We start from the raw sequence: 16,361 nt of genomic DNA on the forward strand, positions 1-16,361 counted from the left end.
AAATGCAAATTAAAATCACAATGAGTTATTACCTCACATGTGTCAGAATGACTATTACCAAAAAGACAGGGACTTCCCTGGTGGCACAGTGGTTAAGAATCTGCCTGCCAACGCAGGGTACACGGGTTCGATCCCTGGTCTGGGGAGATACCACATGCCACGGAGCAACTAAGCCCATGGGCCACAACTACTGAGCCTGCGCTCTAGAGCCCATGAGCCATAACTACTGAGCCCGTGTGCCTAGAGCCTGTGCTCCACAACAAGAGAAGCGACCACAATGAGAAGCCTGTGCACTGCAATGAAGAGTAGCCCCCACTCACCACAACCAGAGAAAGCCGGTGCCCAGCAACAAAGACCCAACACAACCATAAATAAATAAATAAATAAACTTTAAAAAAAAAAAAGACAGCAAGTAACAAGTATTGGTGAGGATGTGGAGAAAAGGGAACATTTGTGCTCTGTTGGTGGGATTGTAAGTTGGTGCAGCCACAGTGGAAAACAGAATGTAGGTTCCTCAAAAAATTAAAAATAGAACTACCATACAATCCAGCAATCCCACTCTTAGGTATACATTCAAAGAAAACAAAAACACTAATTCAAAAAGATATTGATACATGATCCCTATATTCATTGCAGCATATTTACAATAGCTAAGATATGGAAGCAACCTAAGTATCCATCAATAGATGAATGAATAAAGAAGATGTGGTGTGTACACACACACACACACACACACACACACACACACACACACACACACACACACACACTGGAATATAAGCCATAAAAAAGAATGAAATCTCGACATCTGCAACAGCATGTATGGATCCAGAAGGTACTGTGCTAAGTGAAATAAGTCAGACAAAGAAAGATAAATACCATATGATTTCACTTATATATAAGGAATCTAAATACAAAACAAATGAACAAACAGAACAGAAAGAGACTCACAGATACAGAGAAACTGGTGGTTGCCAGAGGGGAAAGGGGCAGGGGCAGGAGTGAAATAGGTGAGGGAGATTAAGAGGTACAAACTTCAGTTATAAAATAAATAAGTCATGTAATGTACAGCATAGGGAATATAGTCAATGATACTGTAATAACTTTGTACGGCAACAGATGGTAATTAGACTTTATTGTCGAGATCATTTTGTAATGTATAAAAATATCGAATCGTGATGCTGTACACCTGAAAATAATTTTATATGGTAAGTCAATTATACTTTAATTTTTTAAAATCTAATTTGAAATGTATTCTGTAGTAAAGAGTTAACACAGTAGGCCAGAGACTGCTATCCTAAGAAAGCCTGCTTATAAAGTTGGCCTTGACTGTTGTCTGGGAACTTGAACTTCAGAGGTATTGCCACCATTCCCTAACTGATAAGGGTGGTTTACATAAAAACATTATGGTTCATGCTGAACATGTGCTTACTTTCTGAGAGTCTGCAATTCTGGAATGTGCTAGGCAGTTAATGGGTACACGAGCAGCCCCCAATAAAGACTTGGGCACTGAGTGTCTTATGAACTTTCCTAGTAGACAACACTTCACAGGTTTTGTCAGAGGTGATGATGGAGGAATCGAACGTCACAGGGAAAATCACTGGGGAGGCTTCTTAGAAGCTTGCATCTGGTTTTCTCTGGACTTCACTTCATGCACCTCTTTCAGTATCTAATTTTTGTTGTGCATCTTTCAGTGTAATAAGTCATAGCTATGAATCTATCTATAACCTGAGATCCTGTGGATTAGCCCAAAGGATGAGGGAACCTGTGGGTAGTCTTGGGATTCTCCCCTGACATGGATCATAGTGCAAAATTTAATAGCTAAAACTATTTAAACTTTTAGAACAAACTGGGAGAAATCTTCATAACATTAGGTCAGGCAAAGATTTATCAAGCAGGTCACAAAAAAGCCTCAAGTATAACTAAGAAAACTGATAAAATGTACTTTATCAAATCAAACGTTTATTCTTTGAAAGACATTAAGAAAACAAAAAGGCAAGCTACAGACTAAGAAAAAATAAATAATAGTAAATAACCATCAATCTGACAAAAGGCTTGTATCAGAATATATAAACAATTTTTATACTCTAGACAAAAAATTTAAAAATAGGTTAAAGATCTGAACAGATATTTTAGAGAAGTTTTACAACTGATCAAAAAGATCATGAAAAGATGCTCACCACCACTAAGTATCAGGAAAATGCAATTAAAGGCACAATGAAACACCATTACGCATCCACCAAAATGGCTGAAGTCAGACTCTAACAAGATCAAGTGTTGAAAGGGATATGAACTGACTGGAACCCCACACGTTCCTGGTGGGAATGCAAAGGGCACAGCCACTTTGGAAAACTACATGGTACTATTTTCTAAAAATTAAACATATTCTTCCCAGACAATGCAACACATCTAAGCCTAGGTATTTACCCAAGAAAAATTAAAATACAAGCCCATAAATAGCATTTTATTCGATCCAAGTGTATTTCAACTGGTAAATTAAAAAACTGTGAAATATCCATATTATAGCAAAAAAAGGAACAAAACATGAATACATGAAACAGCACAGATGAAACTCAGTAGCCTAAGTAAAAGAAGTCAAACACAACAGCTTCTATACTGTATGATTTGATTTATAAAAATTCTAGAAACAACAAAACTATACTGACAGAAGGCAGATCAGTAGTTGCATGAAGACACCATACACAAAGATTAACTCCAAACAGATCACAGTCCTAAATATAAAAGCTAAAAATATAAAACTCTTAGAAAAAAAAGACAAGTGTAAATCTTTGTGACCTTGAATTAAGCATCAGTTTCTTAGATATGACATCTAAAGCATAAGCAAAAATATATATATATATATATCAATAGCTGTCATCAAAATTAAAAACTTCTGTGCTTCAAAGGGCATTATCAAGAAAATAAAAAGATAACCCACAAAACAGGAGAAAAATATTTGCAAATCATACATCAGATAAGGGTCTAGTATTCAGAATACATAAAACACTGTTAAAAATACACAATAAAAAGACCAACAACCCAATTATAAAATGGGAAAAGGATCTGAATAGACATTTTTCTAAAGAAGATATACAACTGGCCAATAGATTCTCAACAATTTCCTATTAAGGAAATGTAAATCAAAATTTCAATGAGATACCACTTCACACCCACTACAGTATACAATCTAAAAGACAGACAATAATTTTTCTTTAATAAAAGGAAAATAAGTGTTGGTGAGGATGTGGAGAAACCAGAACTCACATAACATTGCTGATGGAAACATAAAATGGTTACAGCTGCTGTGGAAAACAGTTCTGAAGTTCCTCAAAATGTTAAACACAAAGTTATTTTATGACTTAGCAATATCACTCCAAGGTATATATGCAAAAGAAGTGAACACATATGTGCACACAAAAACTTGTACAGAATGTTTACAGCAACATTACTGACAAGAGCCAAAAAGTGGAAACAACCCAAATGTCCATCAAGTGATGAATAAACAAAATGCAGTATATCCATACAATAGAATATTATTCAGCAAAAAAGGAGCAATAGAATAATGATACATACTACGACATGGATGAACCTTGAAAACATTATGCTATGTGAAAGAAGTCAGACACAAAAGCACATACTGTATAACTCAATTTATATGAAATGCCCAGAGTAGGCAAATCCATGGAGACAAAAAGTAAATTAATGGTTGCCTAGGGCGAGGGGGTGTTGTGGAGTAACTGCTAATGAATATAACGTTCCTTGTTGAGGTGATAAAAATGTTGTGGAATTAGATGGTGGTGATGATTGCACAATTCTGTGAATACACTACACATCACTGAACTGTACATTTTAAAAGTGAGAAGTTTATAACATGTTATTTATGTTTTGATAAACTTTTAAAAAGATGACTGATTCTTTAAAGTAAAAATAATAACCATGTATTTAGGGTGCTTTAGCATATTTAGAAGTAAAATGCATAAAATGGGAACAGACTGGAGGGAGCAAATAGAAATTTACTGATGTAAGAATATATGAAGGGGTATAATTATTTGAAACTAGACTGTGATAACTTAAAAATGTATATGTAAATCCTAGTGGTAGACTGTAGTAAGTTAAATATATATATTGTAGCCCCTAGAGCAAGCACCTACAGAATAAACAGAGGTATAGCTTCAAGAGTAATATTAATAATACTAGATTATAAGTGAAAAGACTTCCCTTTATCTTTACTTTCTACTACTTATACTCCATTTCCCTCCACCTAAAACATCCTGCCCTGATGTCACCAGGTCCTTGAAAATATTCGTCAATGGAGACTGTTGCTTCTCCCAAATTTCCAGACTGAAAAAGAGGACTAGGCTTATTTCTTGACGCTCGCAGTTGCTAGTATGGGCAAATAGAAACATGTGTGCTGGCATTTTCATTCTCATGCAGATATCACTAGCTCCTACTACTCCCTAGTAAACACATCCTCCTCAAAAACACTCCCAACATACCCCCAGACAATCACTACCCAACATCAGTTGAAGTTGAGACTCATGACAGATGTGGCCATTCTATCTTCATTACAACCTTCTGTTCTTTTGAAATACAAGGCATTTGCTCAGATCAATCTCTAATTCTCTTCATTGAACCTTTCATACTACTCATCTTTATCAATCGTTTCTACACTGGCTCATATTTTTCTTTTGCACTCTATTAGAAGTCATTAGTCCACTTGACCTAACATTAATTACCTTGGCCTCAAAGTTTTGTGAATTCCTCTGTTTCAAATTCCATGTACAAGCCTATACAGGGACCAGTAATTGAAGGCTCCCACTACATCCTGCCTTCTGCTCACCTCCTACTATACTGAGGCAAGCTTGGTCTATCAGAACTGAGATGCTCCAGGAAGAGCACTAGATTTGGAGTTACAACACCTGGGTTCAATCCCTGCCCTGATACTGCAGGAATTTAGGTCTGTTTCACTGGACATAACGGTATCTTAAAATTAAGTCCCTAGAGCAGAATTTCAACTAAACTGGCTTCTAAGAATATTCAACAAGTTACCACCCTTCACCCAGGTGAATTAATCTCAATTTTACTTTTCATATTCTCCACCAAAATTCCAAAGCTAAGATTGTCTACTTTGTATTCTATATCACCTATTTAAGATTATGGACATTGTAATTGTATCGAAAATCTACTGACACAAGTATCTTATAATATGCTGTGTTTCAAAGTAACTGAAAAGTGTATAATTCTTTCACAACAAAAGGAATCATGAAAATTATGAATCAAAATAGTACCTCAATATTTTTACTGGCCACATTCTTCACAACAGCAGGAAACAGTTCAGATGCATTTTTCCCTTTTGCAATCATCTGAAGAATAAAAATGGAATATTAGGGCTGAAACTTTTTAAAAATTAGTCATTAGAAAACAAAACATAAATTCTACATACATTAAATATTTAGAAGATAGGCTACAGAAACAAAAAGCTATAGAGTTAACAAACAACTCTTTTTGAGTCATCTTATTTATTCCAACTATCTGCAGTAAAGAACAAACAATCTCTTGGGAATCAATATAAATACACATAGACATATTAAGGAAGAAACAGTAATTTAAAGACATAATATTTACAAGTTTTCTCTGGCTAATGGTGTTGTAAACACTTTTTAAATATTTGTACTCTTCTTTATTTTCCAAGTTCTTACATTAAAGATGTAATGCTTTTGCAATGGGGGTGGGGGTGGAGAATGAATGTTATTTTAAACAAACTACAATAATTCTTTCTCCTTCGGCTTTCTTTTTATAGATTCCCCTACTTCTCCAACCATTTTTTTCAAAGTTCCCTTCACCAGCTCCTCTTCCTTTCCCCACTAAAGTTCTGTGCACCAACATCTTTTCAGGCTACACTGTTCTACAATCTTTGAAACGCCTGAGATTTCATTCACCCTCAATAAGTTAACTCCTACCTCTACAGGGATCAACTCCCCAAACTCTAGCCCTAACTCTAGGCCCTAGTTCCACTTCTCTAACTGAACATTATTAGATGTCTTTCTCATCCAAAACTTGCTATGTCTAAAACCAAACCTATTTTTCCTGATAAAATGGCATTCGTGCTAGAATTTCCTCTTTCCACCAATTTTCCCAGATACCAGAAACCATGAAATTATCTTGGTCTCTCCTCACATCTCCACAGTAACCAGGTCCTGTTGTGAATTCTTAGCACACTCACATTAATCCCTTTCTCCTGTTACTATCCTAGTATAGGTCAGTATCACCTACAGAGGACTTTTCCGACAATCTCCTCCGTCTGTCCATAACGTACATCACCGACAGTTTAATATGCTCAAACTACCACTTTGCACGTCAGCTCCCCCTCAAAGATCTCAAAAGCCCCTGACTGCCTAAGAGTCCAAACTATTTCATTTACTATTCAAATGACTTAATTGCATTAACATCCCTTTTAAGCTCATCAACCATTATTGTTCTACACCAATGTTATTATAAAAGTAAACTGATCTACTCACTTCTTGTACATTCTCTGGCTCCTCTATGCTGGTGCTCATATCATGCCCCCAGCCCACTTCTTTTTACTTTTCAAAGTTCTACCCTTCTATCTAGAGTATCATCAAATTCTAATCATTCTCCCTTGCTAGAGCCATCTCCTAACACCTAGCCCACTATGGCGTCCAATCCTAATTTCCTCTAGAATTTTTTAATCTACGTTTTTCATTTAGAATTTCCTATGTGTTACCTTTTATTTCTATTTATTTCAGTTTTATGTCTACCTGTATTTCCATTTCCTTCACTCTCATTCCCAGAATATATCTTTATGTCTTTTAATAGTACGGACTTTGGTAGCCACAAAATAAAGTTTTAACTACAGGATAATTTTTTGGAAAAGGGATCTTGGGACTTCCCTGGCGGTCCAATGGTTAAGACTTCGCCTTCCAATGCAGGGGGTGCAGGTTCAATTCCTGGTCAGGGAGCTAAGATCCTACATGCCTCAGGGCCAAAAAAACAAAACATAAAGCAGCAGCAATATTGTAACAAATTCAATAAAGACTATATAAATGGTCCACATCAAAAACTAAGTAAATATATATAAAGTCTAAAATACCATTTAAAAAAAAGGGATCTTTATGAGTTATCTAAGAAATCTAAGAAACTACCTTAGAAAGGTAGAAGGCATTAGTTTTATAAATTTATAGAAATGTTTTATAAATACTATGTGACATTTTAAACAACAATAATCCCAGTTAACAATATCTCAGAAGACCTTTCTACATGACAGCTTTAGAACACTCTAATATAAACTAGTCTTTTCATTTTCTATTTCTTTACCTGTGAAATTATTTGAGTATTCTGTGAAACCTTCTGAGTATTAAAGAAGGTTCACGAAATAGTGCAACTAAAGTATCTTTATTTGAGTTTTACAATTTTCTCATCTGTAAAATGAGGAGAGAGGGATTAAATGTTAAAATGAGGAGAGAGGGATTAAATGTTCCTTCAGTCATTCAGTAATTACCTAAAGTCAGAGATCCTATCCTATGATATCCTACTCCAAGGCTTCCCCAACTTTATTCTACAGAATGCTATTCAAAAACATGTTAATACACAAGGGAGAAAAAAAAACCTATAGTCAAATTCATTCAACAGATATTTGCCGAGAGGATACTACATGCCAGGGACTATTCTAGGCCTTGGGGATACAACCGTGAACAATACAGTCTTTACCCATCGGAGCTCACCTTTTAATGAGGGTGAGGGGCAATAAACAAATATAGTATGTGAGGTGGTAACAAAGGTACTATGGAGAAAGATAAAGAACTGCAGGAGAAATGGGAAGTGCTAGAGTAGGGGTGGGGGTTGCTGTTTTATGTTTTGGTTAGTGTTTGCACAGCATATATTTTTTATCCTTATATTTTTAATCTATCTATGTCTTTATATTAAAACTGGGGTTTTCCTAGAGAATGTACAGTTGCATCTTGATATTTTCATCAAATATGACAGTCTCTCTTAGTTGGTGACTTTAGATCACTTACATTTAATATAATTATTGATGTAGTTATATTCAGGTCTACGATTTTATTATCAGTTTTCTGTTTATTCCCTGTGTTTTGTTGTTCTGATTGCTGTTACCCTCATTATTTGGAAATTTTTTAGTATTTAATAATTTAACTTTTCTTTTTTAATTTTTATATTGACTATTTGGCCATATCTTTTTGTATAATTTTTATTGGTTCTTCTTCTAGAGATTACCAGATAATTACATAGATGCACAAACACAGTTGACAGATACATATAGACAGGTAAGTCAAGATATGTCAAACCTTCCACAGTTTACTTAGAGTTAATATTTCACAAGGTCAAATAAAATGTAGAAAACTTTCAACCATATAGGCCCTTTCAATCTGACCTCCCCACTACTCTTTATGTTATAGCCATCATATATTTTATATCTACATCCATCGAAAACCTCTCAGACAATGGGATACTTAGGAGGATAAAATTAGTCCTTTATGCTTACCAGATATTTACCATTTCTATTGGTGTCTCTCAAAATCCATCACATATTTCCCTTCAGCCTGGAGAACTTCCATTAGCCTTTCATTAAAGCAGATCGGCTAGAAGTACTCTACTATTTTTTTCTGCCTGAGAATGTCTCTATTCATCTTCATTCTTTCACTGGATTCACTGGATTCTAGGTTAACAATTATTTTCTTTCAGTGCTTAGTCATTCAGTTTATCCTGATTGGGGATCATTGAGTTTCTTTCATCTATAAATTTAAGTCATTCATCAGTTGGGAAGTTTTCAGCAATTATGTCTTCAAGTATTTTTTCTGCCTTAAAAAATATATGTTACATGGACATAATGTTTTCATATCATCCAACAAGACCTGAGGCTTTGTTCATCTCTTTTCTTTTTAATCTCTATTCTAAGAATTGACTAATTTCTAGTGATCTGTCTTCAACTTTTGACTCTTTCTTCTGTTATATCATTTCTGCTATTTAGTCAACCCAAGATATTTTTATTTCAGATATGATACTAGGACTTCCCTGGCAGCCGAGTGGTTAAGACTCCATGCTGCCACTGCAGCGGGGCACAGGCTCATTCCCTGGTCAGGGAACTAAGATCCCGCATGCCATGTTTTGTGGCCAAAAAAATAAAAGAGAGATATCCAGATATGACACTATACACATGACAGAAATTTCAACAAATTTCTAATGATGTGGTTCACTTGATATATTTTGGAAAACAACTATTTACCCATTAGTTACTACCTGGGGAATAAGTAGATATAGGATATCCCTTTCCCTAGCGTAACTTACCATCCAATCATAAGTGGCCCTAATATTACTCACTACTGAAGTATAAAACAAGAGAAATGTCTATGTATAAAACAAGATAAATGTCTATTTAAGTCTTTACCCATTTTTAATTGGGCTGTTTTTAGTTATTGAGTTATATGAGTTCTTTATATATTCCGGAGAGTCTGTATCAGATATATGATTAAAAATATTTTCTCCCATTCTGTGGGTTGCCTTCTCACTGGTTGACAGTGTCATTTGATGCATGAAGCTTTAAATTTTGACATAGTCTAAATTATTTCTTTTGTTGCTCACCTTTTGATGTTATATCCAAGAATCCTTTGACAAATCCAGTGTCATGAAGTTTTTATCCTAAGTTTTCTTCTATGAGCTTTATGGTTTTAGCTCTTACATTTAGGTCTTTGATTCATTTTTTCACTTATTATATATATCGTATGAGGTAGGGGTCTAAAAATTCATTCTCTTGCACGTGAGTATCCAGTTTCCAAACACCATTTGGGGAAATTCTACTCCCACTGAATTGTCTTGCACCCTTGTTGAAAATAATTTGGCCATATAAGTGAGGGTTTTCTTTTAAGGCTCTCTATTGTGTGTATATGTCTCTCTATATGTCTGTCTTTATGTTGGTACCACACATTTTGATTACTGTAGCTTTGTAGTAAGTTTTAAAATCAGAAAGTGTAAGACTTCTTTGTTCTTCTTTTTCAAGATTGTTTTGGCCATTCAGAGTCCAGTAAGATTCCGTATGATTTTAAGATAGATTTTTCTACTTTTGCAAAAAACATCCCTGGGATTTTGATAGGAACTGCACTGAATATGTAGATAATTTTGGGAATATTAATATCCTAATAATATTAAGTCTTCCAATCAATGAACATGGGACATCTTTCCATTTATTTGTGTCTTAATTTCTTTCAGCAACATTCTAGTTTTCAAGGTACAAATCTTTTGCTTCCTTGGGTAAGTATTCCTAAGTATTTTATTCTTTTTGATGTTACCATAAATGAGATTATTTTCATAACTTCCTTTTAGGGTTGATGACTGTTACCATATAGGAACACAACTAATTTTTATGTGTTAATTTTGTATCCTGCAAATTTGTTGAATTTGTTTATTAGTTCTAAAAGTTTTTTGTGGACTCTTTAGGGTTTTCTAAATATAAAAGCATGTTGTCTGTGAATGAAGATAATTTTACTTCTTTTCCAATTTGGCTGCCTTTTATTTCTTTTTCTTACCCAACTGCTGTGGCTAAAACTTCCAATACTATGTTGAATAGAAGTGGTGAAAGTGGGCATCCTTGTTTTGTTCCTGAACTTAGAGGAAAAGCTTTCAGTCTTTCACCACTGAGTACAATGTTAGCTGTGAATTTTTCATATTCGGCCTTTAAAATGCTGAGGTAGTTTCCTTTTATTCCTAGTTTGTTGAGTGTTTTATCCTGAAAGGGTGTTGAATTCTGTCAAATGCTTTTTCTGTATCATTAAAATAAACTTGCTTTTTCTCCTTCATTCTGTTAATGTGGTGTATTACAATAATGATTTTCATGTTATTCATGTTATTTTTAAAATACTGAATAATAATCTAGATCTAAAAATTCAGATCTAGGGACTTCCCTGGCAGTCCAGTGGATAAGACTCCGTGCTTCCAATGCAGGATGCACGGGTTTGATCCCTGGTCAGGGAACTAAGATCCCACATGCCATGCAGCATGGCTCCCCCCAAAAAAATTCAGATCTAAAAACATAATTAATGTTAAAAAGCATTAATCTTTTTTTAACTCAGCAAGATAAAGAGGAGAAATTGCACTTACTTTCTCAACAATTTCAACTAGCTTCATTTTTTACAGATATACAAATGGGGAGAAAATTCAGCATGTTTATTTTATAAATAATTACTAGTTAATTTACAAACCAGCAGTTAATTTTCAGACCCAACTGCAACTCTTAAGAATCAGTCCCCAAGAATAGAGAAATAGAAAATGAACTGACCCTTGACTTCTATCCCAGAAAGTACTCTTGAAGCAAAATTGACAGAAAACCCATTAAGGTTCTATAGGCATTACATCACTAGTAAAAATTCAGGCCTGCTAACCAGGAACTGGTCCTGATGTATATTAGCATGACAGAAAAAATTTGACCCATTAAACAACTTCCAACCTAAGAACAAAAAAAGATGCCAACATCAGCCACAAGTTGAATCCTTTAAAGTAAGCACAGAACTGAAGCATTTTTGTTGAAGGGAGAAAGAGAACAAGGGATGGGCAGTCTAGAAAGACTTAGCCCAAAATATTTATTATAATCATTAACTCAAGACAGTAAGAATTACGCATGTTTTTATTTTTTTCTTCTTATATGGACTTTCTCAAAGTTTTTCTACAACAATAATATACCATTTGAATTTGGCTTTATTTTTTTTTACAAATATTAAATAAAAATATCTGGAACTTTGAAATTACCTTTAATTTTCTTAGGGTCAATAATATCCAACCAAATACCATGTAACATATATGGCTATGAAATAATATAGATCAGTAACTCTAATTAGGAATTTTAAGAATTTTATCTATCAAAGAAAGGTTCAGATTTGCTCATTATCCCAAAACTACAAAGACAAGCAAACTAACCTGAGAAAGACCTTTAATATCCAACACTTACTAAAAGAAAATACATCAAAGATTTCAATACACCAAAATATTCCATTCTTTCAAGGACTCTGAATAATCAACTCATCAGTATTATAGCTAAAAAACTTATTACAAGTTCACTATATGAAGCAATACATTTCAAATTCTTAGTTCACATTTCATCAAGCCAAGATAAAATACAAACATGTGCTTTAAACATTAGACACATATTTTTCAGAAATATCAAGAAAAATAACATATGTATGTTTCAACTTGAGTCGTGCTAGGTAATAAGTGACCACAAGATTTTGAAGTAGGTAGCTTTTCTTCCCTAAGCATGCTTTGGCATACATGAGACTTTATTCAACATATGAACCATTGGAAACATTTCCCCATGATTCTAAATAAGCCTCAGATATTACCAAAGAAAGATAATAAAATGAACTGAAACTATCATTTTTCTCTCTAGTAGATATTGCTGACAAGATGCTCTGCTGACTCGTAGGACTACCGACTATGAAAGATAGCCAGATGTGCACTGCCAGCATTTTGATATATATTAGAAAGTAATGTGTTAAAACAAATACATAACACTTAAAATTTTGGCAGGTTAAAATTTAGAAATGTTTAAAGGTTTTTAACTATGAAAACTAAAACTACTCTGTAATCATGAGGTGGTAAAACCCCATATTCAGGGCTCATGAAACCTAAATTATGCAGAGAAATGTAAATATTGACAATTACATTTTAAAAATCCACGAAATTCTGAAGCCAATATAATATTCTGCTAATTGACCTCTAGCAAACTACTTCCACCCAACAGATGTTTTGAAATGATGCATACATGTGCATACATGAACATAACATTTTAAAAATAATTTTTAAAGCTCCCACATAGTGGGTGCTAACTAGAAATCGAACTAAAAACTGGACAGAAGTAAAGGTGAACAAATGATTGTTATAATATTTCACTGGAAAAAATTTCAAGAAAAATAACTATTAGTTATTTCATAAAAGAAGAAATTAGCAAACAATAACTGCTAGTTTAAAAGTGAAATACAGGAGAGGATATATCTTATATAACCGTTGTGCTATGAGTATGATTTTCCATTTTCTTCCCCAAAAGTTAAGTTAGAAAAGATCTGTGATGATGAACAATTTCTCCTGAAAGGAAACTAGGTGACTGAATTTTGGAAGCACATCTTGAATCAGACCAAGCATGCTCTTACTGAATTTTTAAGTTGCTGTTAGTTTGATATTAAAGCAAAATTAAAAATGTCTTAGTTTTCCCCATGGAACTTTAATATGTCAAAAGCCATATTGTCTAAATGTGTTTCTTAGGCAAATACTGAGTAGTGTTTTAAATTCAGACATAGAGTTTCTACTGTGAACATATAAGAATGATTAATATTCTTTTTAAAGACATTTTTTCTTTTAATCATACATTCAGGAAATATTTTAATTTCGTGGTCAAAGAATGGTGATAGGTAATACCTGTTGTTTTCTTTTCTTTTCTAGTAACTAAGAAGAGATCCTTATTTTATTTGTTGTAGCAAATTCCTAAATGAAAACTGGGCAAATGGTATCATATCTGGCCAGCTGCAACCTCCTGCCTTGACCTTCCTTCCTAGGGTTTCTTTGTTGTTGGGACTCTTGATTAAGTGGCCTTGGGTTCATTTTGTAATTTTGCTAGTCATCAGCAAATTCACTTGCATGACATTATTGCCAAATGAGAACACAGTTGAATTACTGTGACTGTGGTGTAGGGTAGTGCCATGGAGAAAACTTTGTTTTCTCTACAGAAAAAAAACTTTCTCTATAGAAAAAAACCTTTGTTTTCTCTACAGACTACAGAAATCATGAGTGAGGTATAGGTAAACGGAGAGCCACAAAGATCCATGAACCAGAAGAGAGAGTTCAGATTTAGATCAACAAACACACAGTAAACTGATTTTCACTTGAAGCTGAAATTCAGTGGGGAAAGGACAGCTTTTTAATAACAAATGGTGGAATATTTAATAACAAATAGAGGAAAATCAGACATGCATTCGGCTCTTAACCTCACACCATACATAAAAAATAATGCAAAATAGATCATAGACCTAAACATAAAAGCTAAAAACAAGGGAAATCTTTGCAAACTTGGAGCAGGCCAAGATGGCTTAAATAACAACTCATGCTATGAATCTAGCTCGACCCTAATCAAAAACCTCAACAGAGGACAAAAAGAAAACTATAATCCAACATCACTTAAACACACAGAAATGTATCTACTTGAACTCTGCAGGATGTATTAAAACCAAGACTAGAACATTACAAATATTTCCAATAAAATCAGAAACAAGATAGTGTTGTCTTCCACCACCACTACTATTCAACATCATAGTGGAGCTTTATCCAAGCAAAGAGAGGAGAAAAACAAATGAGAGATTAAAATATTTGAAAATAAAATATAAATCTGTCATAACTTCTGGACAATGTAATTAAGTATCCAGAAAACCAAGCAAAGAAACCAAAAAACTACCAGATCTAAGAAGAGAGTTCACTGAGAAGGCCAAATGCGAGAACAGAAAAGTCATTTGTTTTCCTATACACCAGTAATAATTAATTTTGAAAATATAATGAAGGGAAACATTCATAATGGCAACCAAAATTTAAACGTACACAGGAATGAATCTAACAAGGAATGCTTAAGATTCCTTATGATTAGAAACTATAAAATATAAATATAATGCTACTGAAAGACAGGAAAAGAGGGAGGGAAGGGAGATGGAAATACACAAATTCCACATTACCCTAATCAAAATCCAAAAGCAACTTTTAACAGAACTTGACAATTTGATCCTAAAGTTTATCTGGAAGATGAAACTTTTACTTTTTATACGTCAATATTATTTGAAAATTTACAAATACATATTTGTGCCACATGCATAACAAAGTAATGTTTTCCAGATCTATGGCGATACAATTGACATAGAACATTATGTAAGCTTAACGTGCCAACAGGTACATGAAAAGATGCTCAACATCACTAATTATCAGGGAAATGCACATCAAATCCACAGTGAGGTTATCACCTTAAACCTGTTAGAATGGCTATCACCGAAAAGACAATAAATAACAAGTGTTGGTGAGGATGTGGATAAAAGGGAAACACTGTGCACTGCTGGTGGCAAATTGGTAATGTGAGATATATCTCACATATTTCTTATACACACACATATACATATATCTGTATGTGCGTTGTGTGTAAAATGGGATATCATTCAGCCATGAGAAAGGAAGAAATCCTGCCATTTTTGACAACATGGCTAGATCCTGAAGACAGTATGTAAAGTGACAGAGTAACTTTTAATTAATAACCATTTTCCTACACTTAAAAGATCAAATTCCAAATTTACCTTTATACAAACTTCCTAATGAGAGACAGTGTATAACTAATAGACTAACTACTAGTATGGCTATATTTACATTTCTTTTTCTTTAATGTTTAGTTTTTATTTATTTTTTTCTTATCAGTCATCCACTTTATACACATCAGTGTATACATGTCAATCCCAATCTCCCAATTCATCCCACCACCCGATATATTTACATTTCTTTACGATGTTTATTTACATTTAAGTTACATTTATAATAGTCAAGTAGTCTAGATTATGAGAATACCAATTTTTATTTATCAGTTTGAAAGAGGAATATAGAAAAAACTACCAAATACCTCATTTTCATATTTAGTAATTTCAATAGTATCCTCAGATTTAATGAAATAATTTACCTTAATGGAATGTAAAACCAAAGTTTAATGAAATAATGAAGAGCACTGCCTGCTTTAAATGGATGGCAGTGCAGGACTGTAACCTGCAGGACCACAAGCTGAAACCATGCAAAGCAATCTTGATAACCAACTGTAAAACTTATAATGGATCTGTGACTTCTTTTTTTAATTTTTTTTAAGTTTTATTTTATTTATTTATTTATTTATTTATTTATTTATTTATTTTTTGGTTGAGCCACGTCTTAGTTGTGGCTCACCAGCTCCTTGGTTGTGACATGCAAACTCTTAGTTGTGGCACGCATGTGGGATCTGGTTCCCTGACCAGGGATCGAACCCGGGCCCCCTGAATTAGGAACACGGTGTCTTATCCACTGCACCACCAGGGAAGTCCCGGATCTGTGACTTCTAAAAATTCTGTAGAAACATTTAAAACTCTCTTACTACTGTCAGTCAGAAATGTATAGGAAAATGAAAAACGATAAAATATTTATTTAATATACTGTAACTTAACATTAGAAACATTGAAAATAACTTATCAAGAGTAGTTTGAATGGACTCGCCTTATTCTCATCCTTTAAAGCAGGGGCCCCCAACCGGTACAGGGGCCCCCAACCGGTACTAGGGACCACTACTGCCTGTTAGG

The 16,361-nt window shown here is 34.0% G+C and overlaps 1 protein-coding gene across 1 annotated transcript in view; it reads right to left on the minus strand.

The window, feature by feature from the left end:
- AP3B1 (adaptor related protein complex 3 subunit beta 1) overlaps window positions 1-16,361 on the minus strand; it is a 275,016-nt gene that overhangs the window by 217,601 nt on the left and 41,054 nt on the right. The window contains exon 3 of the mRNA XM_007471959.1: window positions 5,289-5,363. Coding sequence (XP_007472021.1) covers window positions 5,289-5,363 — 75 coding nt within the window. The remainder of the gene's footprint in view (window positions 1-5,288; window positions 5,364-16,361) is intronic.

The sequence above is a fragment of the Lipotes vexillifer genome, unplaced genomic scaffold, assembly GCF_000442215.2.
Source record: "Lipotes vexillifer unplaced genomic scaffold, Lipotes_vexillifer_v1.1 scaffold83, whole genome shotgun sequence".
Classification (NCBI taxonomy): Eukaryota; Metazoa; Chordata; class Mammalia; order Artiodactyla; family Lipotidae; genus Lipotes; species Lipotes vexillifer.